General features: G+C 40.0%; 1 protein-coding gene across 1 annotated transcript in view; it reads right to left on the bottom strand.

Annotated features, from left to right (window-relative positions):
- Positions 1-27,302, bottom strand: part of KITLG (KIT ligand) — a 60,413-nt gene extending 33,111 nt beyond the window's left edge. Inside the window, exon 1 of the mRNA XM_087723364.1 lies at positions 26,825-27,302. Coding sequence (XP_087579490.1) covers positions 26,825-26,839 — 15 coding nt within the window. The 5' untranslated portion in view covers positions 26,840-27,302. The remainder of the gene's footprint in view (positions 1-26,824) is intronic.
- Between the last annotated feature and the right edge of the window lie 336 nt (positions 27,303-27,638).

Raw genomic sequence — 27,638 nt, 5'->3', positions numbered from 1 at the left:
TCATCTGCAAATTGTCATTTGTGATCCTTCTCATTTGCCACCTTGAATTATATACATACATACATACATAGAGGTTTATAGAGGTTTATTTGCATTTGTAGGCCGCCCTTTTCCCTGAGGGGACTCAGGGCGGCGCACAGAAAACCAGGGAAGGGGGGATACAACGTTGAGACAACAACACATAATAAAATAATGAGCAACATGCATACAACATTCGGGCGGGGTAGCAATCCTTATCCCCAGGCCTGACGGGCGAGCCAGTTCTTCAAGGCTGTGCGGAAGGCCTGGACGGTGGGGAGGGTCCGAATCTCTACGGGGAGCTCGTTCCAAAGGGTCGGGGCCACTGCTGAAAAGGCCCTCCTCCTTGTAGTTGCCAGCCGACACTGGCTGGCCGATGGAATGCGGAGGAGGCCTAATCTATGAGATCGTATAGGTCGTAGGGAGGTAATTGGCAGAAGGCGGTCTCTCAGGTATCCAGATCCACTGCCATGTAGGGCTTTATGGGTGATCAATAGCACCTTGAAGCGCATCCGGAGATCGACAGGTAGCCAGCGCAGCTCGCGGAGGATAGGTGTAATGCGGGTGAATCGGGGTGCACCCGCAATCACTCGCGCGGCTGCGTTCTGTACTAGCTTGAATTATATACATACATACATACATACATACATACATACATACATACATACATACGTGTGTGTGTGTATGTGTGTGTGTGTGTGTGTGTAATGTATGTATCTCCAAGTACAGCTAAGAAAGATTTTATTTCAGAACCTTGTACCAGGTCCATCGTCAACTGGGTCAACAAGAACCATGATAAGTGTTGGAGTTCCTGGACATCTGGTGAAAAATGGGCTACAAGATCTAGAACTGTTGGCTGAGCAACCAGACCAACAGCTGCAGAACTATTGGAAAAAAAGGGTTTGCCTATCACAAATATATGGAGATAAACCCAAAAGAAATAATATTCTGTTATTATGAATCAAGTCCAACAACAGAAGGATATTTGAAATGAAATGCACCAATTCTTGGAAAAACAATATCCAGAATCAGAAATAACAGAACAGAAGCTAGCAAATAAATTGTGATTTACAATAAAAAATAAAGTATTCACAGAATCAGAATTTGAAGAATTCCAAACATCTACCAGGGCAAAGAAATCAAAGCCTTGTCGGAAGCAACTAGGACTGTAGAGGTAAACCAAGGGGATTTTACAGCAGGGGAAGTCAGCACAGCTATATAATTGTTTTCATTTGGAAACAGATACTTTTTCCTCTGCCTCAGAAAGAACAAAACTCTCCATCTAAAGAGGAAGAGTCATGGAGCATTTAGAACAGCACAAAAATAACAGAATAAAATTGCCTGTATTGAAGCTTGTTCCAAAAAATGGCTAGCACAAACATTAAAAAATGCCAATACTGTAATATCACGTGTAATTACCAGCTCATTTCCAGAAACAAACCAACTTATGTACAGCACAAGTGCAGTTATAACTGAATATCTAAGATGCAAAGGGCATGATTCATTATCATTATTTTCCTGGTCTTCCTATTCAGGACTTTTAGTTCTGCTAAAAATGCTCTGATACTTTAGAATTCACAGACAAGCATTTGCTGAACAAAACCCCAAACTAGTTATTATTAATAAGAAAGACAAAAAAGGCTGGAAGTTACAGTATCTGAGGAGGCAGCCAAAGAAAAGAGAAACAACTGGACAAAATCACAAAATACAAAGACTTGCAAATAGAACAACTGCGGCAAAAGAAAGCAGAGGTAGTATCAATAGTAATAGATGCCTTAAGTGCAATTCCAAAACCTCTGGAGCATCACTTGAACACCAATGGCATTGTCAACTTTATCAACAGAAAATTGCAAACAGTGGCAACACAGTTTACATTCTACTTTATGAAACAACATCTGCCTAACCCAGATTCTTGGGAAAGACTTGATAGATGGATGAAAATGCCAAATCCAGTATAAACATCTGGCTGGCTGCACAACAAGTCATAATAATAGTATAATTTTACACTGAATATGCATGTATGGCACCCATTACTTACCTAGGTTATCAAAGAAAGAATTTTGGCAGATTCAAGTTATAATTAATATTTGACGTCATCCTAGAAACTTGACTGAGTCAATAGTCGATAAATTACAACAACTTTTATCTATTTAATGAGTAAAGTTGGCAATTATTTTGTGCCTCTAAGAACTATAAAGTAAAGCTGTTATGATTCTTTCCTGTCTCACTAGAAATCTTCTGGTCACAACAATATAAGCTTCTAAATATTCTTGTGCAAGAGAGAGGGTGGTCAATTAAGTATTCATACCCTTCTGTCCCTACCTGGGGGAAGGTTGTTATATCTTTTTTTATTCTTTGGTTGTCAATCCTTTTCTCTTTGGTTAAAGTTATTTGGTCTTTTCTCATAAAATAATTTAGATTCCTAGTCCAAAATCTAACAATGGAGAACTGTAAATGGGTGAAGAAATATTATCAATAAATACATAAAATAATTAGTTACCTTTTCATATACAGTACTTAAACTTTCAAATTACATACATTTCATCATTCTCCTTTCCTTTATGCTTGGGGTAAAAATATTTCTGGACTGCTTAACTTTAGCAACATTATGATATAAACCATGTAATCTTGCAGATCTAATTGTGGAAGTGGATTAACAGAAGCATGAATTGGGTGATAATGTAAAGATGAAAACTTCTTTTTCTGAGATCTTTGCAATTGGAGATGAATTATACAGGCGAAACTCAAAAAATTAGAATATCATGCAAAAGTTCATTTATTTCAGTAATGCAACTTAAAAGGTTAAAGGTTAATGAGATAGACTCATTACATGCAAAGCAAGATAGTTCAAGCCGTGATTTGTCATAATTGTGATGATTATGGCTTACAGGTCATGAAAACCCCAAATCCACAATCTCAGAAAATTAGAATATTACATGCAATCAATAAAACAAGGATTGCACAGAGAACAATATTGAACCTCTGAAAAGTATAAGCATGCATATGTACTCAGTACTTGATTTCGACCCCTTTTGAGCAATTACTGCCCCAATGCATGTTGCATGTTGCTTCCATGCAACATGGCATGGAAGCTATCAGCGTGTGGCACTGCTGAGGTGTTATAGAAGATCAGGATGCTTCAATAGCAGCCTTCAGCTCTTCTGCATTGTTCAGTCTCATGTCTCTCATCTTTCTCTTGGCAATGCCCCATAGATTCTCTATGGGGTTTAGGTCAGGCGAGTTTGCTGGCCAATTGAGCACAGTAATCCCACGGTCATTGAACCAGATTTTGGTGCTTTTGGCAGTGTGGGCAGGTGCCAAATCCTTTTGGAAAATGAAGTCAGCATCCCCATAAAGCTCATCTGCAGAAGGAAGCATGAAGTGCTCCAAAATCTCCCCTGAGGGGAGCGGAGGAGCGCTTCTGCTCCTGAGAAGCCTCTGCATCAAGGGCTGCCTCTAGGAGGCATGTGTGCTGGTTCTCCTGCTTGCCCGGCAAGGGTCCTCACTGAGTGACTCCGTCTCACTGGCCAGGGCAGCGTGCCGCCCCAGAGGGCTTGTGGCAGTCCAGTCCTTGCAGGAGGAGGCTGGGTGCGATGTAGGGAGGCAGGATTCACCGGGTCCAAGTTTATTTTCCTTAATCCTTTGTAAATTACTGGAGGTCCAGAGTGGTGCAACCTTTCCCTTGAGTGGGATGAGTCAAATCTGGGAGGGCCTGCTGGCCAGGGGGCGTTGCCCAAAGAGCTTATCTGACTCATCCAATCATGAGAGGACAAGGTCAACCCATTCTGGATACTCCTCCCCCCTCACTATGGAGAATCTCCTGGTAGATGGCTGTGTTGACCCTGGACTTAATGAAGCACAGTGGACCAACACCAGCAGATGACATGGCTCCCCAAATCAACACAGACTGTGGAAACTTCACACTGGACTTCAAGCATCTTGCAGTGTGTGCCACTCCATTCTTTCTCCATACTCTGGGTCCTTGATTTCCAAATGAAATGCAAAAGTTGCTCTTATCAGAAAAGAGGACTTTGAACCACTGACCAGGTCTGTTTTTCTTTAGCCCAGGTAAGACGCTTCTGACATTGTTTGTTGTTTGTTGTTTGTTTGTTGTTCAGGAGCGGCTTGACAAGAGGAATACGACAATTAAAGCCCATGTCCAGGATCTGTCTGTGTGGTGGTTCTTGATGCACTGACTCCAGCCTCAGTCCACCACTTGTGAAAGTCCCCAACACTTTTGAATGGCCTATTCTTGACAATCCTCTCCAGGCTGCGGTCATCCCTGCTGCTTGTGCACCTTTTTCTTCCACACTTTTCCCCTCCACATAACTTTCTATTAATGTGCTTTGATACAGCACTTTGGGAATATCCAACTTCTTTTGCAATTACCTTTTAAGGCTTTCCCTCCTTATGGAAGGTGTCAATGATGGTTTTCTGCACAACTGTCAGGCCAGCAGTCTTTCCCAGGATTGTGATTCCTACTGAGAGACCATTTAAAGGCCCAGGAACCCTTTGCAGGTGTTATGACTTAATTATATGATTAGAGTGGGACACTTTGAGCCTAGAATATTGCACCTTTTCACAATATTCTAATTTTCTGAGATTGTGGATTTGGGGTTTTCATGAGCTGTAAGCCATAAGCAACACAATTATGACAAATCACGGCTTTAACTATTTTGCTTTCCATGTAATGAGTCTATCTCATATATTAGTTTCACCTTTTAAGTTTCATTACTGAAATAAATGAACTTTTGCACAATATTCTAATTTTTTGAGTTTCACCTGTACTTATTGAAAAGGAGAACTTCTTTCTCCCCTGAAACATTTACCTAGAAGGGCTGTTCTAGGACTCCCTGAAAATACAATAACAAGTGTGATATCAGGATGAAAGGTTCAAGCTTACAAGGGGACATTATGATGCCCAGCTTCTTCCTGTCACACAGAAACCTGTCAGCTCTACTCACTTCACCTGGGAACTGCAAAGACAATAAAAGTTACTTTTCCTTTTTAAATGTCTGATGACACAACCAAGTTGTGGATTAAAGGATTTGCATATACCGTTTCCCCGAAAATAAGACAGGATCTTATTTTCTTTTGACCCCCCCAAAATATTGATTGGGCCTTATGATCGGGGGGGCATATTGTTTTGGGGTTGCTGGGTGGCTGCTCTCTTGCGAGCAGGCGCCCGAATAGCCAGGCACAGCCTCAGGGGCAAATGGCTGTGTTGCACTGTCGCAGCAGCGCAACATACCAGCCATGAGGTGACCATGCTGACGAGCAGCCACACGGCAACCCCCCTTTCCAGCCAGGCAGAGCGCCACTCATCAACCCAGTGATATCCCAAAGGCACTAAGCCATGTGGTGCTCTACCCTCCCCCCAGCTCCTGCGGCTTGGCGCATTCAGAATACCCTTAGGTCAGTGCATGGCTCTCTGCCCAGCTGGAAAGGGAGGTTGCGCGAGTGCCTGTCTGCCCCCAGCTCATGTGCCTCCCAGCCTCACCATGCCCTGACCCAGCTCTCCCTGCAGGACCAGGGCGCTGCTGCCCGCATGGCGCTCTGAGCATAACCTATTCTCCGGCTTCCAAACTCCGGAGATCCGCAGCTGAGTCTTCTAGCAGCAGCCGCTCTGGGAGTATGCTCTATGGTTGTGGGCTGGCTGCTGACAGAGCATACTCCCAGAGTGGCAACTTCTGGAAGACTCTGCATCCTATCTCCTTGGTTTGGAAGATGCATAAAAAGCCATGCGTCAGTGGTGGGTGGCAGCAGTGGAGATGTCCTGGCTCTGCAAGGAGAGTTAGGCAAGGGCATCATGAACCTGGGAGTCACATGAGCAGGGAGCAGAAAAGCCGCTTGCGCGACCCCTCTCTCCAGCCATGCAGAGCCCCATTCACTGACCTAGGGACATTCTGAAGGCGCCAAGCCGCGGGAGCCAGAGGGTGGCAAACAGCCGCTCATGCGGCTTGGTGATACCCCTAAATCAGTGAAGGGCACTGTGCCCGGTTGGAAAGGGGGTTTGCTGAGCAACTGCTTGGCTGCTGCAACAGTGCAACACAGCTATTCGACCCTGAGGCTGTGCTCGGCTCTTCGGGAGCCCGCTCGCAAGAGAGCAACCACTCGGCAACCCCTCTCTCCAGTTAGGCACAGCACCACTCACCGACCTGTCTGGTGGCAGCTCCAACGGCTCCTGCTGGGCCACAACAGCTCTCCCACACTAATATCATTTTAAATTATAATATAGATGCACAACCATTCTGTAGAATGATTTATCACCACTTGAAGAAGAAATGGCTTGGAGTCTCTGAGCAGAGGTTTTGGAGACATCTATATGGGATTATATGCCAACAAAAAAAAACCCCCAGTAATATGTGAGAATTTTGTTCTAGTGAACAGTCTATAACAGTCCATGTGAGGAAACTATATTAATATCAATCCTGTACAATCTCAACCTTGTCTCGCAGACTCTTTATCAGCAGAATGTTAACGTGACACAAAGATAGTATAGGGTCTGGATCCCAAACCTAACCCCATAAGTATTAAAATGTATAGAGACACTTTCTGTAGAAACAATAAGGGTTTTTGTTCTACCTGATTTTTTAATATTTAAAAATGTTTTTATTATACAAAAAGGAAGTTTGAATGCTACAAGGCAAAGTGCAAGCTTTCATCACCATTTTTATTTGTAAGAATGCTTCGGTACTTAAAACCTTTGTTTTGTTTTGTTTCTTTGAAAATAAAAATGGTGGACTTTCAAGGAAGAATTGGTGAACTGAAGATGACTCTGCTCTCACAACCACAGTGGAACAAAGAGCCATAGGTGGACCAGCTGTTTAGAATTCTTCTCTCAACAGGGAGATTTGGGATAGCAATAGCAATAGCAGTTAGACTTATATACCACTTCATAGTGCTTTGCAGCCCTCTCTAACTAGTTTACAGAGTCAGCATATTGCCCCCAACAATCTGAGTTCTCATTTTACCAATCTTAGATGGTTGAATCAACCTTGAGCTGGTCAGGATCGAACTCCTGGCCAGCTCAAGGCAGTCAGTAGAATTAGCCTGCAATATTGCATTCTAACCATTGTATCATCACAGCTCATCCATAAGTGCTCCCACTGTATGCTTCTCACAAGGTGAGGATGAAATAACAGTCTCCAACAGGTTTAGAGATTTGGGGACCAGGCAATACCATCTTTGCCCAAACTCTGGTTGGCACCTTTGTGGATATAGGATTTGCCTCCTTCTTTTTCTAATCACCTTTGGAAATTGCTTATTAGTTGCTTTTCAGCTATTTTGAAAGACAGGTTTTACTGCTCTTGGTAAATTTCCTTTAATTTTTAAAGAAGTTTTAAATAGTAGTTTAATGAATTTAAAGAATCTTCTTTTGGAATAAACAGCAAAAAGTGGATATTAAAAAGTTGATTTTGGAAAGTTACAAATGGGCTAATGGTACAGATGGATTCGAAATAATATTTTTAAATTATTTGTAAGAACCATTCCTGTGGGAGATACTGTTGTTTTGAAGTCTTTAAAAAAATGATAAGATAGGTTAGATACCAGAAAAAAACTAAAGGTTACAGTTAAAGAAGAAAAACACTTAAATTTCACATACTAATAAAGAACAAAACAAAATACTCAATCTATATTTCTTGATTCTCATGTTGTTCACATTTTGAACATACAGGAGGAAATAGTGTCATAATGAAAGTCATTTGTAATATAAAGGAAATAGAAGCCTCAGTGTAGAACAGGCTAGGTGCATTGCCAACATATTGCTTTTCACACCTATTATATCAGTATTGGTGAACCAGCTGGTCATTGCCCACACATGCGTGCCAGAAACTAGAAAACCAGCTGGCCGGTGTGCATGCATGTGCTAGAAACCAGAAGAGCAGCCGCCCGGTGCACATGTGCACGCTGGGAAGATGATCTTCCAGTTTCCGGCATGCACATGCACACTGGCCAACTGGTCCAGAAACCGGAAGACCAGGTGACTGGTGTGCATGCGTGCACTGAAAACCAGAAGAACAGCCACCCAGCACGTGCATGTACACTGGGAGGCTGCTCTTCCAGTTTCTGGCACTCCCAGCTGGCTGGCGCACCAGAACCTAGAAGAGCGATGGCTTGTGTGCCCGGACAGATGGCTCTGTGTGCCATTTCCGGTACATGTACCATAGATTCACCCTCACAGTATTATACAGTATTATACACTAACCTTTGCATGTATATGCATTATGTAAGACTGCCACAGGATATACACAATACAAAATCTCCCACTTCCCCAATCCACATGTTAAAAAAAATATTATTTTTAGATAAAACTATTTATTCCCTTTCCATTCCATACCTCTCCAGTGGAAACTGTTATTCCTCTATCAAAATACTTTTTTTGCTCACCAGTAAAGAATATTTCAGCTTCTAGTAATACAATACTCAGCAATGTGTGCAAGCATAAGCAATGTTCACTTCCCTCTCATGTCAATGCTGACCAGATGTCCAGCAGATTCCCAATTATTACAGGTCCAATTAACAAAATCCCTCCATAACTCCTCACAGGCAAGAGAAAATCATGGATCAAGCCATTATTTACTTTCTTTTCCCATAAAAGCAGCCTTTTCTTATCTTTAATTACAGACTTTTCCACATGGCAACTTTCAGCAGCCTGTCTCCTATGTGTAAACTGGCTGGAAAATAGCTTTTAAAAAAACCCTTTTCGGGATTTCAACCTGCTACAGTGATTTTTTTTTTCTTTGCACCACAATTACCAAAGCCTTGCTGGATAGATTTCCCTGCTTAATTATCTCTCCTGGATCATTTTTGTTCTTTTTTTAAGGACATGTACATATTTTTATTGATCAATCAATAAACTTAATAAATGAAAGCAACCACCCTGCATAATAACCAAACAGTGTTACCTATACTGAAATGAAGCACAATCCAAGGCAAAAACATACTTCTGATGCATAGCAGAAAAAGATGAATAACCTTCCCAGTAAACAGCACATTGGTAGAGAATGACATCATGTGATCCTGTCCTCAATAAATGATCAATTAATAAGGAGAGAGTATGCAATCTGCTCAGCCATTCCACCTGGATTACTTATCTTGTTCTGTGTGGGAATTTCCATTGAAGTAGGTTTAGAAGCTTTGCTTAATGTACTGTGCATCTGGGCTCACATATTGTGTGAAGAAAAAAGTTTTCAATTTGTTTTTTGTTTAACATCTGGAATGAATTTAGTCACCAAAATTTCAAAACTGTAGTCCACAGTGCAGACTATTGCCAAACCAACCAATTGTGATTGGGGTTTTCCCCGCTCCACAATCTATCAAGAAGTGGGATGTTCCCTAAAAGCTATTTATGATTAACCTTTCATATAAAATTAGATGTGTTAATTTGTAGTTTGGAAAAATTGCAGGTATGAAAAATGTATAAAAAGTCCCAATTTTTAGTAGGCAGTATGGTATTCCAATTCTAAATGTTATTATATTACTATGCATATTTTGCTATGGTCATATGTATGTTTTCTATGACTTTTATAACACATGTTTAATCTACTGTCAAAATGTATGATACCCTCTTATTAAGCCCAATGATCTAGTTAACAAGTATTCTTTCTTCTAGAAATAGTTTTCTTTTTGTGTGCTGTTTCTCCCTTATCTTATCAACAGCTTTTTCATATATAGATTACAATCAATGACATGACTGTACAGCTTCTTTATTTATGAATCATGTTTGGAATGTTCATAGACAATGTTGGCATTTACATAACTTTGTTCTCACTATGAAATAATTCCCATAAGCGTCTCACAAGACCGAGTGGCTGTTGTGTTTCCCTCCCAAGAATTTGGCCAGTATTCCATCACTCAGGCTGGGGGGTGAAAATTTACGCCCCTCAGACAGGGCACGCAACTTGGGAGTCCTCCTGGACCCACAGCTGACCTTAGAACATCACCTGTTGGCTGTGACCAGGGGGGCATTTGCCCAAGTTCGCCTGGTGCACCAGTTGCGCCCCTACCTGAACCGGGAGGCACTCGTGACAATCACTCACACCCTCGTGACCTCAAGACTGGACTACTGCAATGCGCTCTACACGGGGCAGCCTTTGAAGAGCATTCGGAGACTACAACTCGTCCAGAATGCAGCCGCGCGAGCGATTGTGGGTGCACCTCGGTACACCCACATTACACCTATCCTCTGCGAGCTGCACTGGCTACCGATCGGTCTCCGGATATGCTTCAAAGTGCTAGTCGTAACTTATAAAGCCCTTCATGGTATTGGACCTGGGTACTTGAGAGACTGCCTGCTGCCAATTACCTCCCACAGACCCGTTAGATCGCACAGGGTCGGCCTCCTCCGGGTTCCGTCTACCAGCCAATGCCATCTGGCTACCACCCGGGGGAGGGCCTTCTCTGTAGCAGCTCCGGCCCTTTGGAATGAACTCCCCGCGGAGATTCGGACCCTCACCTCTCTCCAGGCCTTCCGGAAAGCCGTCAAAACCTGGCTGTGCCGGCAGGCCTGGGGTTGATGAGTTCCCCTCCCCTCTCGACTTTTATGGCTGTATGACTCTTGTGTATTTTAATTACGTGTATTGTGTTTGTATCCCCTTTCCCCTTTTGAGTTGTTCGCTGCCGTGAGTCCCTCCCGGAGAAGGGCGGCATACAAATAAACTAAATCTTAATCTTAATCTCATGAAAAGCATCAAGTCTTGACTTAATTAACTCTTTTTGCAGGCTCCTTTTCTAGAAAAGCTTCTGATCATCATGGACTTAGTCAATGTGCACTCATGGAACCCCAATGTCCAGAAAAAATAGTTGCAGAATATCATGATAATGAGGAAAATATACTGGAGAATGTTCGTGTCTAATAGCTTTAACCATGTTTTCTTTGGTTTGTGGCGATTTCCAATTGTGGTACATATCAAAAGGGCCTCTTGGGCTTATCTGGAAGTAACTTGGACCTGCAGCAAAACTACTTCCCTATTATATAAAATGGCCCAAAACAAGGTTCTTGGTAGTTGATGTTGCTAAAAGTTGAACTATTATGCAATATGGGAAACAATTAAGCACAAAAGGAGGAGAAATGTAATGAAAGAATGAAAATGATTATCACAATGTGTCATAAGACAATTAGTTCTGCAAGTAATATCAGAGTAAGCAGAGTGCTATATGTTGACTGTGCTGTATTTTAAGATTTTTACATCGTATCATTGCTACTAAACATAAAGCCACAGAGAAACTAACTTTTATACTTCAAAATGGCCTGTGTTTGAAAAAAAAGTATCCTTAAAAGTAGCCATCTTTTTTTTAAGACTTGCAAAAAGCTGGCACTTTCCTTGGTTCCCATGTATATCAGTATAGAAAAAGTATGTTGCAGTATAAAAAAATCAAGAAAAGCGCCACCAAGACATGTTGAATGCATGACTATAACGGGCATCTCTACCAGAGGTGGTATTCAGCAGGCTCTCACCAGTTCTGGAGAACCGGTAGTGGAAATATTGAGTAGTTTGGAGAATCAGTAAAAACAACCTCTGACTGGCCCCACCCCATCTATTCTCTGCCTCTCAGTCCCAGCTGATCTGGAGGGAATGCGGATTTTGAAGAAACTTTCCCCTAGAGTGGGGAGGGAATGGAGATTTTACAGTATCCTTCCCCTGCCATTTCCCCCAGCCATGCAACACCCACCAAGCCACATCCACAGAACCGGTAGTAAAAAAAATTGAATCCCACCTCTGATCTCTACTATAGATGCTTTAATAACACCAGGCTTTTTGAAGGGTATTCTCTTTTGTACTGTCAATTATTTCAGTGTTTCTCAATTTTTCTTAGCTATAAGAAATAATTTTAGCTTCAGTTGCTTTTTCCATCTGCTTCCTTGGAACTTAAAATAAATTAAAACCCTAAGAATTATGGTTAGGAAAAAATAATCCCCAGGCTGCCAGGTCTTGTTTACCACACTGGATTCCAGATTTAATTTAATACCATGATATAAGGAAATACAATAAAATGAACTTTGTTTATTTCACTGGATGGTGCCATAGTAGAGAAAGAGAATGATAACAAAAAGGAAAAGGCAAGTTTATTGTATTCATGATTTGGAACAGGTTTATTAATAACAGGACACATTCATGGAAATATCCGGAGACAGTGGGTTATATTTTTAGTTTTAGTCTGCTTTCTTTCCAATTCCTATCAATTATGGAAAAACCTCTGAAATAAAGATATGAGTTTTGCACAGTTAGAGACAGAGGCAATTCAAAAGTGCCCTTTCAAATTAATAAGATAGGCTATGTCCCATTTCTAAAGCCATCTTCCATATAGCTCATATGCTACTCAAATCTTTTAAACTTTGCAGCGATACCTGGAAACTCATTGTTAATTGGCTCTGGGAGGCATAATGAGTACTAAAAAACAATAAGTATCTAACATTTTTTCCCATAAGGAATAATTTAGTGAGTTACAAGTCAGCCAACACTGATAAGCTATAACTTATGCATTGAGTACCCAACAACTGCTGAGTATTGGCTGGGACAAAAATTTCACATCAAAATGTGTTGAGTACTAAATTTGATGAATTTCAAAGCAGTTAACTATCAAGGTACCACTGTATTTTTAAGTGCACAGTTTACATTATATTATTTTAGACGTTCTTAGAAATATCACTTTTCTGAAGCTGTCCATGTGCTGTGAGATAATACATGTTCCCTTCAACGTCCCCTGGGCCTGGTGTTGCTGTCATTTAGGAAAACTAAAATGAGCCTTTAGAGTGGGCCAACTTGTGATCCCAGTTTGATATTGAGATTTTATTCTTTGGTTTTGGGGTGTGTGTGTGGGGAGAAGGAGTGGCAAGGCCTGGGGAGGAGTCAAAAGACAAATCAGTCTCTACATTGCCATGTCCAACCCCTCTTGAAGTCTGTTAACCCTTATCTACTTTCAAAATAATGCTGTTAGTTAACTAGATTCCTGTACATAGGCATGAATAACAAATCAGTTTAATTGGAACTTAAAGTGTAGCCTTGGTCTTTTGCTCTTGAAGCACACACACACACACACACACACACAAACACGTGCACAAACACAAACATAATACACTTTAATATTTTAGAAACAATGTGTTGAGACAGAATGGATGTCCTTGAAATCACCAGGAGAGAAGTCAGTTCAGATGAGTAATAGTAGGTAACATATAGTCAGTAGAATTACAGGGAAAGGTTGCAATTCAGCAGTGGAACACAATACAAAATTATCACTCTTTGTGGCTCTCCTTGGAGATGCAGGAAGGGGCAGAAAGATGAACTAAAATCAAGTTGTTAGTTTTCCTTTATTAATATGTAGAACTACATTTATTTTAAAATAATGACTGAAGTCTAGAACTGCAATAACAGATTTATTTATTATTTATTTATTAAGAAAATGTACATAGCTACTCCCCAACTCACTCATGGAGATTTCAATCATCTTACAGAAGTAAAACCCCATATACAAAACCAATCCAATAATGGAAAAGGCTTCTTGGTCCCACTACATGGACCTTATTAATAGAGGGGACCCATAACATAACATACTTTCCTACTCTGGTGAATTGGGTAGATATAATTGGGGAAAATAATCCTTCAATTAATTAATGTAGGATCTTAAAGCTAGCAAACAATAGCTTAAATTGGACTCAGAAGCAAATTGACAACCAATGCAGTTCCTGCAAGTGTGGTGACACATGTGCAAATCTAGACCTACACAAAACTATATGGGCTGCCGTACGTTGAACCAATTGAAATTTCCAAATACTTTTCAAGGGTAGTCCCATGTACAGCACATTGCAGTAGTCAAGTTGAGAGATGACTAGGGTATGGATGATTGTGAGGATGGCTTTTTTGGTCCTGGAAATGGTGTAGCTAATTCACAACCCCAGTTGCACAAAGGCCCTCCTGGCCACAAGTGCCACCTGCTGTTTAGCAGGAGTTGCAAGTCCACAGGAACACCTGAATTACACTTGAGTCCATCTGAAGCAATGCAACCCATCCAGGGCCAAAGATGTCAACTCTCCATGGACCAAAAAGTCCTAATCCAGAGCCATTCCATCTTAGGAAGAGGGAAGACTCAACATTGCCTAACTTACCATAGGCTGAGACATGCAGCTGAAAATCTGCAAGCCCAAAATCAAAAAGGACACATGGTGATTCTCCCAAATTGAATTCTTTATAGTTTCACCCCTATAGACAACATCTTGTCAGACTGAGCATTCATCTGTTGGCATCTACAATGCACTCTATAAACTATTAGGGAGAGGCTGTCTTCACTTGCTTTGTTTCACATGTCTCCTTCTACCTCCTTACTACATTCCATCATAGTATCATCAGCATAGTGATGATGTCTCAGCAAATGATGACAATTTCACTCAGCAGTTTCACGTCGATGTTAAACAGAAGCAGAAAAAGTAACTAGCTTAAGGAGGAACTTTTCATTTCCTATCAACACTGAATGTGAATGGCCAAAGGAAGGAAGTGAAACAAGACAACACAGTGTTCCTCATTCCCACCCCTGAAGCTACTTCAGAAAGATATGAATGGTATTGAAGACCATCAGTATGTCAAGTAGAACAAGGATGGACCCACTACCTCATCCCACTTCCACTAGGGATAATCAAAAAGCAGAACAAATGACATTTCCATGCCATAGCCAGTCCTGAGTGCCAACTGAAAAGGGTCCAAATAATCAGAATTGAAGATGCTTTTTGGATGAGAAGTAAAACATCTTCAAAGAAAAACCAGAAAGTCCAGTTGCCTCTTGAAAAAGCACCTTTGGGATGTCTAAATAACCTGTTTCATCCAGGAACTTCTCGACCTGCAATGCAACCACTTTCTCAATAACCTTCCTCAAAAAGGAAAGGTTGGAGATAGGACAAAAATTATTGAATAAGATGCCTAGCTATTGCCTTTTAAGAGGGCAGACCATGGCTTCATAAAAGGCTGGGGCATAATACCTCCCCCCCCCTGCAGAGAAGCATTAATCACTGCCAGAATCCATTCACATGTCACCTCCCAGGAAACTTTCACAAGCCAGTAGGGACACAGAAATAAGACACAGGTGATTGTAGTCATACTTTCTAGGGTCCTGTCCACTTCTTCAAGAGTAACACAGTTAAACTATTCCCAGGCATCTGGGCAGGAATCTGTAACAGACACCTCCACCAGACCAACAGCCACACCAACATCTAAGTGGAAATTAATCCAGGCAACTTTGTCTTCCAGAAACTAGGCAAATGCTTCTGACCTCTACATACGCCTTCCCCAGAAGGTAATGAGTTATCTTAAAGAGGGTCACCTGGTGATCATCAGCAGATGCAATTAGAGTGGATAAGTTTTTTGAAGAATAGAATAGAATAGAATAATTATTTATTGGCCAAGTGTAATTGGACATGTCTTTGGTGCATATGCTCTCAGTGTACATAAAGAAAAAAATAAAATATATTAATCAAGAATCACAACACTTAATGATAGTCATAGGTTACTAATAAGCAATCAAATCATACTAGGAAACAAACAGAAGAATATAAATTGTAAAAATACAAGCAACGTGGTTATAGTATTTACAACATGTATTTATACTTCGCTGTCCAGATCACCTTGAGGTAGGCTATAATACCAACTCTTACCCATGTTCAGTTGAGTTCATTCTTTGTTTCTGCCAATGGTACTCTAGTTATTTCTTAATCAGTTTCATCTCTGAATTCTGACGTATACCAGGGGAGTGGCAGGCAAAGATATCCACAGGTGAGGACAGGTCACAGGAGCATAATCCTGTCCAAAGCCTCAGTCACCTTCCTATTCCAAGGAGCAACTGGGAATCAGCAGAATTAAACAGCAGATCCTCAGTTATAACCTATAGTTCCTCCTGAAACCCATCCAGGTCCATTAGTCACTGGGGGAGGACCAATCTGCATCCCTATAGAGGGATATGACACTAGACAAGCTCATAATTGAGTTCTGGACAACTTGACCCTCAGACCTCCAACCCCACCCCCTGGAATGGCAGATTGAAGTTCCCCAAAGCTATGAGTCTGAGGATCTCCATCACCAGCTCTGTAGCAAGGACCAGGAGCTCAGACAGGGAAGCTGCTATACCAACAACTGCAAACTCGCCTGATTCCTCAAGCCCAACATTTTAAAAATGTCTTATAATCACACACTTGTGGAGCGATACTCCTGAAAGCCACCAGAGATTCTCTGGTGACAACAGCCAGATCCCTTCCTGTCTCTGTAGTCTAAGTTGGTGTCACACTCCATAACCAGCTGGGCACATTCCAAGACAGGAACCCCACCATCTGCACCTAGCTAGGTCTCGGTGAGATAAGTCAGATCAGCCTTCTCCACAAGAATCAGATCAGCACTAAAGCAAGCCTTATTACAGGCTGAACTGGCATTTAGAAAAGAAACAGCCTAAAACTCAGATATCCACAGATTTGCTAACTAGGTTAATGGGTTGAATGCAAGGGCTGGAACATAAGAGAAGTACTAAATACTGGATGTGTTCCCCACAAGGGGCATGACCCTTGTCTCCTGCCATATTCCCCATTACTTGTTACCACCAAAATACATTGCCCTACCTTGCCTTCCTCATCAGCCATACCATTCTCCATTCTCCATTCTCCAGCCTCAAAACTCTTTTATTGATCTGAAAGGGGAACCCCCTTCAACTAATGAACAAGCAGGGATACGGTGAGTCCAACAGGTGCCAAAGCATTTATTCTTCAAGCCACTACCATTTCCTTACTGCAACAACAGTGATGTCACATCAAATACCTCCTCATCCCCCTCTACATTCACACTACATCCATACAACCATCAAACACCAGCCTCGCTGATTATTCTCATCCACCAGACAATATGAGACATTTACACACACACACACACACACACAGAGAGAGAGAGAGAGAGAGAGAGAGAGAGAGAGAGAGAGAGAGAGAGAGAGAGAGAAGGACAAACACAGTCAGACTGACTCTCCCCAATCTTCTCCACAACTCCAGGTTCTTTTGTACAACCTTCCAAAGTCAGATCGTAAATTAAACGAGAGATCATCCTCAAAGATAATCTGATCAGTAACAGCAAAACATACCAGCTGCACCAAGCCCTACACTGATAAAAGTCCAAACGCCTAAAAGACAGTCAACCAAAAATCCAGCCAACAGCCTATTACACTCCACAAAATGAGAATTAATGTGAGTAGGTCTATCTGTGGGCCAGGGGAGCCCAATAGTCCAGTAGGGTAAGTGTGGCAGTTTAAATATGAAGAAACATTAAAAAGTTGTATTATGAGGCACTCTGATGCAATAACATGCAGTTCACCAGCTGAAATCTTTTTCTTAGAATACTAAAAAAAGAAAATGTAGTGTTAGCATTGCTTCACTAATGTATACTCTTATGCACTTTGAAGTCAAAAGCAAATTAAAAGTTTCAAGCATAGAAATCCAAATGGATTTAATTAAATTAGCTTGCAGTAATTCATAACTTGTGGTTAAACAAAAGATTATTTTTTTTTGCAGTTTCCTCCCTCCTTGCTATTCAGTGTGGTTCGTGGTTATTATGTATATGAACTTATGCAATTCTGAATTTCTGCTTGCAGAAACCAAATACCATATGCTCAATAGTTATGCTGCCTTATGGCTTTTTGTTAAGATTGAAACATTATTAACTTTTATTCCTAGTTGCTCATGAATGAAAGCTATGGCAATCTAATTGAGCTGCCTTGTTTTCTATTTTCTAGGTGTCAACCTTGTTCTATTAAAAACATACATGCACATATAAATCACAGCTTTATATAGCAGAATTTTTAAATTATGTGTAAGAATATATTCTGCCTGTAACATTACTTGTAAGAAAAACTAATTAATTTAATTATTTTAACAAGTCAGCATTAATTACAGTTATAATTAGATAGTTTAATATCATCATAAAATAACAGTCACCCTCCCAAGCAAACACTTCATTATCAAACAACAAATAATAGCATCCATAATTTTAAAAAAAGGAGATCGGGATATATACCTACATATTATCAGATGCAGCCATCTTGCTAATCTCAGAAACATTAAGCGGGCCCAATATCATTAAAGCTTGGATGGGAGACTATCTGGAAATCATAGTGCTGTAGTCTGGGCTATGAGATTGAAAAACCACTATGGAAGAAGGCAATGTCAAATCATTCTTGACCGTTGCCAAGAATTTGATTTATTAATCCTGCAAAACATTAATTCTGTAGAAGTTGGTTTACTCTTCAAGGAGAGTGGCAAAGGGATATAATGGATATCAGGGCCACTGCAGAACAGCAAACACACATCAGGTCCAGAGATTTGGCTCTAAGGTGAAAGGAGACCCCTTTGAGAAGGACAAGATTAGATCAATAACGTTTTTCTCTGAAGCTTGGACAGTGGCCAGGCAATTTGGCTGAAAAAGAAATCCCCTTTCTCTCTAAATATAAGTGTTGCTCAAGGAGAAGAAAGTTGCCTACTACTGACTTAAACTCTGAGAATGTATCATGTTTCTTTGGATCAAAATATGCCTGCAGAGGTTGTGAGTATGAACAGTCCAGAGAAATGAATGATATTTTACTCTACAATGGTTAATTAGACCATCACTGCTGGCTAACTAGAAACTCACTGTTCAGAGATCTCCAAGTTCCAACTATTTGTTAATTCAAGGCCTGTGCAGCCACCTTACTCCTTTTTCATGCCATTTAAGGTTACTAGGCATGTAATAGCTGTTTTTATCTCTCTGTGTTTCCATGAACAGCCCTCCAGATGACAGAGGGCAAACATTTATACAGAAGGCAAATAAGTTAGTGGCATCCAAATGGGAATAAAAGGAAGTGTAGAGCTATGGGAACTAAAGTATAACCCCCAGACACTACATGAAGAATAAGTCTGAAGGGAGCATATCAATTAGAAAATTTTTCATATAACTAGCATTGAAAGGAAAATTACATTGAAACAGAAGTATAGACAGACATTGCAATGATATTAACAAAAGCTTCCAATTAATCATTGGTAGTGCATAAGATAATTATTGTGGAGAGAGCTGCTATGAACCATTTTGCTATTCTTCAAGAAAAAGGATATAAATCTGATGAATATGCTTAAATTATTGCTGATACACACTAAATGTCAAGACAGAAATAACATATTAGCAGATCTTAAAGATCTCCTCTTGGGGAAAAAAACAGTACAGAAGGAAGCTTGCATTCTCAATACCCTTCTATGTTCTTGGTAGATGTTTCTTTTACACAATCCTATAATTATTTTCATTACAACCCTGTTTACTTATTGTGCTTCCTTTAAATTCTTTTGAACTCCATTTGATAAATTGGACCATATCTTTACTATACTCAGTTCCCTTCCTTATACTTCAAAATTAAACCTTAATACCACAAGAAATTGCTGTTTTCACACTATGTAATGCAATTTACAATTTCTAATACATTCTAGATAGCACAAAAAGAGATATTCACAGGATTTTTAAAGCCTAAGCTCCTAAGCAATTCTTAGGAGGTAACATAGTATTTTTTACATTGTCAGAAGCAGCTTAGCATCTTAAACTGCGAGGAAGCTAGATAGATGATAGATAGATAGATGATAGATAGATAGATAGATAGATAGATAGATAGATAGATAGATAGATAGATAGATAGATAGATAGATTGATTGATAGATGACAAAATCTATTCCATTAGAAAATTACAATGAACAAACATTTGTCTACCTGACAATTCATTATCAATATTGCAATCAACATGTTTAAGAAAACAGATGATCAGAAAATCTTGTATGTTAGTATTTTTTAAAGGCTTAAGTTACAGTAACAGTAATATATGTATTAATTTCTTAATCCTCCTTTGTGAATATGTCAAACAAATTCAGAAAACACTTTGTCAGAACATTTCAATATGCTTTTAATGTGCACTGTACTGTATCTTGGCTAAACTATTTTCTCTGTCTGCACCTTCATAGTTTATATAGAGTATTATGTACTTTATACTGAAGCATGCATCAGTCAAAAGGGCAGCAGTTACTGCTGAAACCTACTGCCTCTGCATACTTTGTTCTGTGATCACTGTATGCATAGCATTTTGCAATTCTGGCAATCAATCCTCTACTGATATACTTAGTTTTGTCTTCCTTCATTGACAAATGTATCAAGTTGTGGAGTGTGATCATATACTAGCATCTAGAAGTTCACAAATGCATAAATCCTCAAATCTCCTTCTATAATTAAAGTTTTCTTGATAATATTCAAGACTGGAAAGCAATCAGAAAATCTTTTTTGCTCGTGTACATCCAGTACCGACTGTGAGCACTTAATCAAGAGGATGCCCTGCTGAATATAGCCTTGGAAACAAGACACAGTGTATATAGTCACTTTTGTGTGGTTATTCAATAGGTCAGTGGTTCCCAAACTTGGCAACTTTAAGACTTGTGGACTTCAACTCCCAGAATTCTCCAGCCAGCAGAGCTTCTGGGAGTTGAAGTCCACAAGTCTTAAAGTTGCCAAGTTTGGGAACCATTGCAATAGGTCTTCAAAAATATGTAAGTTGTATTTCTCTGACCAGCTATTTCAGTTCTCAGATCTAATCACCAAGAAAGCAAGAGAGAACTCGACCAGTGTATCCCATCTACACCCTCTATTTCTTATTCTTCTGTACAAACTCTACAAATAATTACAAATATAATATCTATAAAGGAATACCCTTAGATTAGATGATACATTGCACACACATCTATATTCATGTAGACTCAGAAAAACTACCAATGCAAACCTGGAAGCTCAAAGGAAAATCTGCTGCCCAAAAGACTTAAATTTGTATTGTTGTTAACCACCTAGAATTATTTACTTAAGTTGGGCAGCAGTATACATTTTCTAAACAAACAAACAATATAGAAATGTTCTTCTTCAAGGATGCTGAAATTGCTAAATATTTAAACAAACAAACATTTTGTCACAAATTTCTAGAATTTCCTATAAATATTACACTTTATCTTGTCTTTGTTGTTGCTTATGTATAGCCTTCAATGTATGATCGATCACTTAATAACCATTTGACCCCATTCTGAAGTCTTCCCTCTCCACATAGTCACATGACCACATTTTGGGTGCTTGATAACAGTTTGCATTTACAGCATCCCATGGTTAGACAACCACAATTAACACCTTTTTCGCTGTGTTTATTTCTGGTTTATTTGCCCATAGCAAATAAAGAATTTGCTTAATGGCTACAGCTTAAATTTGCTTTATGACTGCTGCAAAAAGGTCATAAAAATGGGTCTTGTAACATGGTGGTTCATTTTACAACTGTCATAACTTGCAACTATGTAGATGGGCAGGCTCTATTACATCATAAGTCAAGAGCTACCTATAATGCCTATTTCAATAGTTCTTCTATTTCTAGTTCAAATATTTACCCAAGTAAAGTGAAAAAGCCATATTAGATCAGAAAAAGACCTACCTAATCTACCACCCAGAGATTAGCAAGAACTGAAAGCCTTTTTCATTAAGTTCCCCTGGAGTGCAAAATGCACATATCTAGCTCATCAATCTTATGGTTGCACAGTGGTCAGCACTGGAGATAAGTAGATAATAGGATTGTTTTGTGGGGTTTTTTTTTGGGGGGGGGGGCGTCTCCTTTGCCTCCACTTAGTATACTACATAACACAAGGTGTGTACTAAGAAGCCTCTTCCCCCACTTTTTTCTTAGAGTTTCCACTGCATGGCATTTCTGGGTATAATATCAAACAGTCCTCTACCTGGATTTTCTGAGCATTTGCCAGCTACAGAAACAATTACCAGATCAACAGAAACAAGTTCTTCAACAGAAGTTAAAAGCAAGTTATTTATAAATTAATTTTCAAGCATTAATATTCCTGAGTAACTACAAATATTGCAAGTCACAGTGCATTTTATCAATTGGTATTAATGTCATAAGAAACTAGAAATTCATACTTAAGCAACTCAGACTACAGATCTCAAATAATTTTTAGAAGCAGATCCAATAACCTCCAAGGATCCATGCCAGAACAAGTAATTTGAGGATGAAGACCTGTGGATGCTTGTAGTTTTCAAATAATATATTCAGGGCAGGCCCCTAGTCCAGCAACTCTTGGATTCATTTTCAATTTTTAATATAAACACAATATTAACATTTATACTTATGAACAAGCTTTAAGTGGGCAATGCAAAGATTTTTGGGATAAATGTTCTCAAGAAATGCTATATTAAAATAGATTATCCTTAGTATCATTAGACTAATAAATAAAGGACATGCGCTGAGTTCAAGGAAGAAAAGTGTGGGAATAAAATTCCCTATTAAAATAACCTTTATTTTGTCTCTCATTAGGTTCCTTTAAATTTACTGATTTGGCATTTCACAAATTGCAGAACACCCACTAGCAATATGGAACCTCCCAACAAAACACAACTGAAGATAGGTGAAGTGAATCGATATGCTTTATTTGAAGTGGATGTCATTTTTAAATATTGACTTCCCTACACATTATCCCAGGTTATTCAACTTCAACTACCAAATAACCTGCTTGAACTATAGAAATATAACTTCATATCACAGCGTTGAATCATGCACATGCTAGTTAACACAGGAGGCTGATGTCTTTCAGCAACCCAAACGGTTGACGTTTGTTTTAAACTGTCTACACTAAGAGTGGTGTGCCAAAAATACCAAACTAAGTACGCTCAATGTTATAAAAGATACAGCTCATGCAGAGAGCCTCGATTTTGAAACAAAGCAATGTGTAAAGCCAGTGCCAATTTACACGGAATCCCTCCCTCAATCCACCCTTTCAAAAGTGTGGTTAAGATTCATTTTAGTCTAGTTAAAATTCACTTTACATATATCAGTACTGAGAGCCAGTTTGGTCTAGTGGTTAAGACGCCAGGTTAGAAAGTGGAAGACCTTCAGTTCTAATCCTGCCTTAATCATGAAAGCCAGTCACTTTCTCTAAGCCAAATTCACTTCACAAGGTGCTTGTTGTGGGGAAAATAGGAGGAAGAAAGGCATGTAAGGTATGTCCATTGCCCTGAATTACTTAGAAAAAATAATAAAACAAACAAATGAACAAACAAACAAATAATGCTGCTGCATGTCTTACAGTTAAGTGCTTATAGCAACAACAGTACTTATCTGGACTGAGTTCTGCAAACACATCTAGATATAAAACTATTAACAAGACTCATTGGCTGCATCCAACAGTTCTAAACCATGGTTTATGAAATTTAAGAGAAGGATGACTTGTCTTACATCAGCTTCAGACAAAAGTGAAACTAAAATTCTTTATATTTTCAATTTAGCCCATCCCTTTTGGTTTCTAAAGCAACTTTTACCAGTCCTTCACCGGAGTCTTTCTTTGTATGTATTCCTTTTTTTCTTTCTATACTCGCTTAGCAACACTGATTAGTAGATTTGATTGTTGTGTTTGCTGTTTCTAACAAATGAGGGCTATGCTTAATTATAAACCTGTGGATTGACATTTATGTAGGCTTATCAGTCACGCGTATCAACCCTAGAGTTGCATAGGAACATAGTTCTTTTCAACAGAGTAACTTCATGTACATCTACTTCACAAAAGCCTACTTTGAATGTCTTTAAGTCTAAGCTAAATAGATACCCGCCCCTTACAACATATGTTTTCAGAATTGGATACAATTATGCCTCCATAAATTGCTGGCTTCCCCCAGGATTTTGTGCACCATCTATTTCATTATTTCCAAAAGCCTCTTCCAACAGCAAAAATGCTGTACTATTCGGACTGTCCTCCCAGAGAAGCCCTGAAGGTCATATAACTGCTGGCAATGAATGTACCCATTCAGCAAAAGAAAGCTGTATTCTTTCTGCCTCTAGCTCTTTTCCACTGTTAAGGTCTCCTAAAGTTTGCATGTCTAGCCAGCAGGTCAAATATCTGAGTCTGCCTGCTGCTCTCCAAATTTGTTGCGATCAACCCCATGCTTCTAAAAAGTACTTCTCCCAATCTATTATGAAATATTTCCTTTACAGTAACTGACAGTGAAAAAATGTCTATCAATCAGGTTGCTTTAAAAAAATGTAAATGCAAGTTTACAGAAATTATTACTTTGAAATCCTTTCTGATATGACAATTACACAGATTTGTTTCTTGTATTAGTATTCATTTACTGTTGCATATAACTGTGTAAATCCTCTCATCAGAACAATCCTTCAACAAGATAACATCATCACTATCATCCCAAATGAGAATGGGCATGATCAAATTCTAAATGGCCAATATAAAAGAACACAGAATGGTATATCTTCATGTATAGTTGATAATTATATAATCTCTAACTGCATTCAAATATCCAGTTGAAAATACATTTACATATGTAAGTATTTTCTATCAAGTCATTTAGTCCATTGCTAATGATTAAATCTGAGAATTAACACATAGTAAGTATGCATAGTAAGTATAGTATGCTACTATAGCTGTAGTTTATGCTAGTAAGCAGAAATATAGATGGACTTGCTTCTGAGTAAATACACCAAAACTCCAGAAGAAAAATATGAATTCCAATATCTACTACCGATTTTAATGAAAAATTCCTGTAACCAGAAAGGATTCAACTTGCTTTTTACCCTCCCTTCCACCCTTACTGCCCTACCCCAGAGCTTTCAGCAACACAGAAGTCTGAACAATGGAGCAGATTGAAAGGTACAAAACAATGGCTAAGGTAGCATGGAGCAGTGACTAATTCTCTCAGAGGCTGAAGAGGCCCTGAGAACAGCCAGCACAGTTACCTAAACCCTGCACTGCACGATCTGCAGGGAAGCTTCCTTTAATCCCAGATCACAGTGCATCATAGGAAAAGAACAAGGAAAAATACAATGCACTGTTGACAGGGTTGTCTCCACTTGTCTTAAATGTGAAGTGTTACCTTGTTATAAACCATTATCTTGGTTTCTTGTATTTTAACTTCTGAAACCTGACATTTTCCCCATCAGCCAACACAATACAGAAAGATTAGAGAAAATTGTCTGCAACTATCCATCTTTCTTTCCTAAAAATGTTCTCTGTTCAAGTACACCTCTGAATTCTGACTAGAAGAAAGTTGGCCGGTCAGAAAAGCCACATAAATAACTCTTGAACCCACCAAATACCACTGCATCAGTTTTTAGAGTAAAATCAGTATCTGAGGTTCAGTAATCTACTATTCAACTCGTAACCTTCAAAGTCATATTTACATGTGCAAAACGGAACTGTAGGGTGAAATTCAACAACTTGCAAATTGAACTCTACTTGCCATCCTTTTTAAGTATCACTTTTGTCTTTTTAAGAAACCCTTTCCATCATACACAGTACAGACTTTGGAATTTTCTCCAATCCAGCTCGTACTTTCCAATCTGAGCAGACATTAGCATACACAAAGTAAGCAAAATTAAGTAGCAACTGCCACTACTACGATTTGTACAAAATATATGTTGACTGCACAAAGCATTTTCTTTTCTCAGGACTCTGATATGATGTTTTTCAATCATTCCATCGCATCTTAAAATTCCAGATGTACCAAGATCTCAAATTATGAGAAAGATATATTAATACTTCTGTACACTTCACTGATCCCAAAATATAGGATCTTTCTGTTTCACAACTTTTCCAATGAAACAATCTAATTTCATTGTTTCTGTTTGAATGACACCAAATAAATGTTGCGGATCCCACCTAAGTCTCCTTGCTTGAATCCCTTCACTTCATTGCTTAATGTGCAAGACTCAAAATGGCATATAAGGCAAGACAGCGGGAGATACCAAAGAAAGTAGCTAGGAAAACATTGGGATTAAAGGGTGGGGTAAAGAAAGCACCACTGGCAAGGCAACAACACTGAGAGATTCCATTGATCTATTATCTATCTATTTATCATCTATCTATTGCAAGGGAGTCTGGTTAAATATTCTTCTAGGGTCCCAAGCACATTTAGCTCATTTTTGTCAGCAATTCCTTGTCATTCTGGGCAATCTTCTTTCAATTCCTACTCCTCTCCTATTCAACAGCCAGTCCCCTTGTGGAAAGAAAACGCAGCTTGTAGAGAAAGGAGCATTCAGATATGGAATGATAAAAGAGGGGGGGGGGTGTCAACGAAAGATAAAAGCAAAGAAGAAAGGGTACCCCCAAACAGGCACTCTGCATGATTATTAAAGAAGCAATACTTCTACCCCTTAGTTTTAGCTGGTGTTGAGCAATTTCAGTTTACCTATTGATCCAGTATTTGCACAATTTGTCCTATCTGTAAATAATTATTTGGTGTTTAGAATCCTGCCAGATGGAAACGACCAGGTAGTCACAGGGCAGGAAAGGAGGGATTTGACAAACGACCACCAGCCCCAATGGCCTTAAGAGTGCTTTCCCCCTCTGCCATAGAGTGAGCCATCGTCACCAGGATGCCCCCTAATCAGAACGATCCCGTTGAATAGAAGCGCGAGGTTAGTTCAAGGAGGCTTACAACGCTACGCCACGCAAATCCACGCGCAAGAGGAGAGGGGGGAAAAGTTAGCGGCGCTTCTGCAAGAAACTCGGCAGCTCGTTGGTGTAAGACAACCCAACAGCCAGAAGGTGATCTCTCGTCCGGCTCTTATGGAAAACAACCTGCTCTTTTCTCCCCGCCAAACCACTTGCCTGGACACTAGACGCCTTCATCCTTCCCCGCGGAGCGCACATCCCACCCGCCCTGTATAAGTCTGTCGAGATACCATCAGCCCCATCAGCCCCAAGTCCCCGGCTGGACGCAAAACTTCTTCACTGGATACTCACTTGTGTCTTCTTCATAAGGAAAGAGAGCGCTGCAATCCAGCTCCAACAGTGGTGTGCAAACTCCTTTTAGCTGATCTGTAGTTCCAGCATGTTGCAAAGGCAGCTAGACTACGCATTGAGGCTCGCCTAGCGCCCTCTATGGCTTTGCCGTGCCCTGGCCTTCTCTTCGCCCCCAAGCACGCGGAAGGCGCTCCCGCTGCTCTATTCGGCACCGGCTCCAAGTCCTTCGGAGGAAAGCAGAGGCGGGAAATGCAGCTCAAGCCGGCACCCGATCACTTCTTTTATAGCTTTAAGCTGCCTTCCGCAGCGGCAGCAACCGCCCCGAGAGGACACGCCTTCTATGTGAGTCCTTGTCAGGGGACGGGGAAAGCGAAGCGGCGGAGGAGCCCGGGGAAGGGAGCCAAGCAGGACCAGACAGACAATTGCAGTATATAAATGCCGACAGGGAGAGCGAAAGAAATGCGAGTCCCAGCCTTTTCTCCTTTGCCTGGGTCGAAATGCTATCCACACACCACTAAGTAGGCAGAAAACTATGCCGCATGCAGTTTGCTGTCCCCACCCTCTTCGGCCCGTTCCCAGTCACTTCCTCCAAGCATTTTACACACCTTAAGGCAAACTTTGGACACTGTCCAAGGGAAAATGCAAATTTACACTAGTAGAGCGAAAGCGTCTTAAAGTGTGTCACTAATGATGAGATGAAGCCAATATCACAAAGGAGTCTCAGAAGAAAAGTGTTATAGGGCAGAGTTCTGTCATGGTTATAGAAAGGTGGGGAAAAGCTCACAATTCATCTAGCTAATCTTTGAGGCTAAGC

The sequence above is a fragment of the Thamnophis sirtalis genome, unplaced genomic scaffold (genome assembly GCF_051295495.1).
Source record: "Thamnophis sirtalis isolate CommonGarterSnake01/CBP01778 unplaced genomic scaffold, rThaSir2_p1.2 scaffold_9, whole genome shotgun sequence".
In the NCBI taxonomy this organism is placed as follows: domain Eukaryota; kingdom Metazoa; phylum Chordata; class Lepidosauria; order Squamata; family Natricidae; genus Thamnophis; species Thamnophis sirtalis.
Note: the sequence above shows the minus strand (reverse complement) of the source record. Positions and strands in the feature narration are given on the sequence as shown.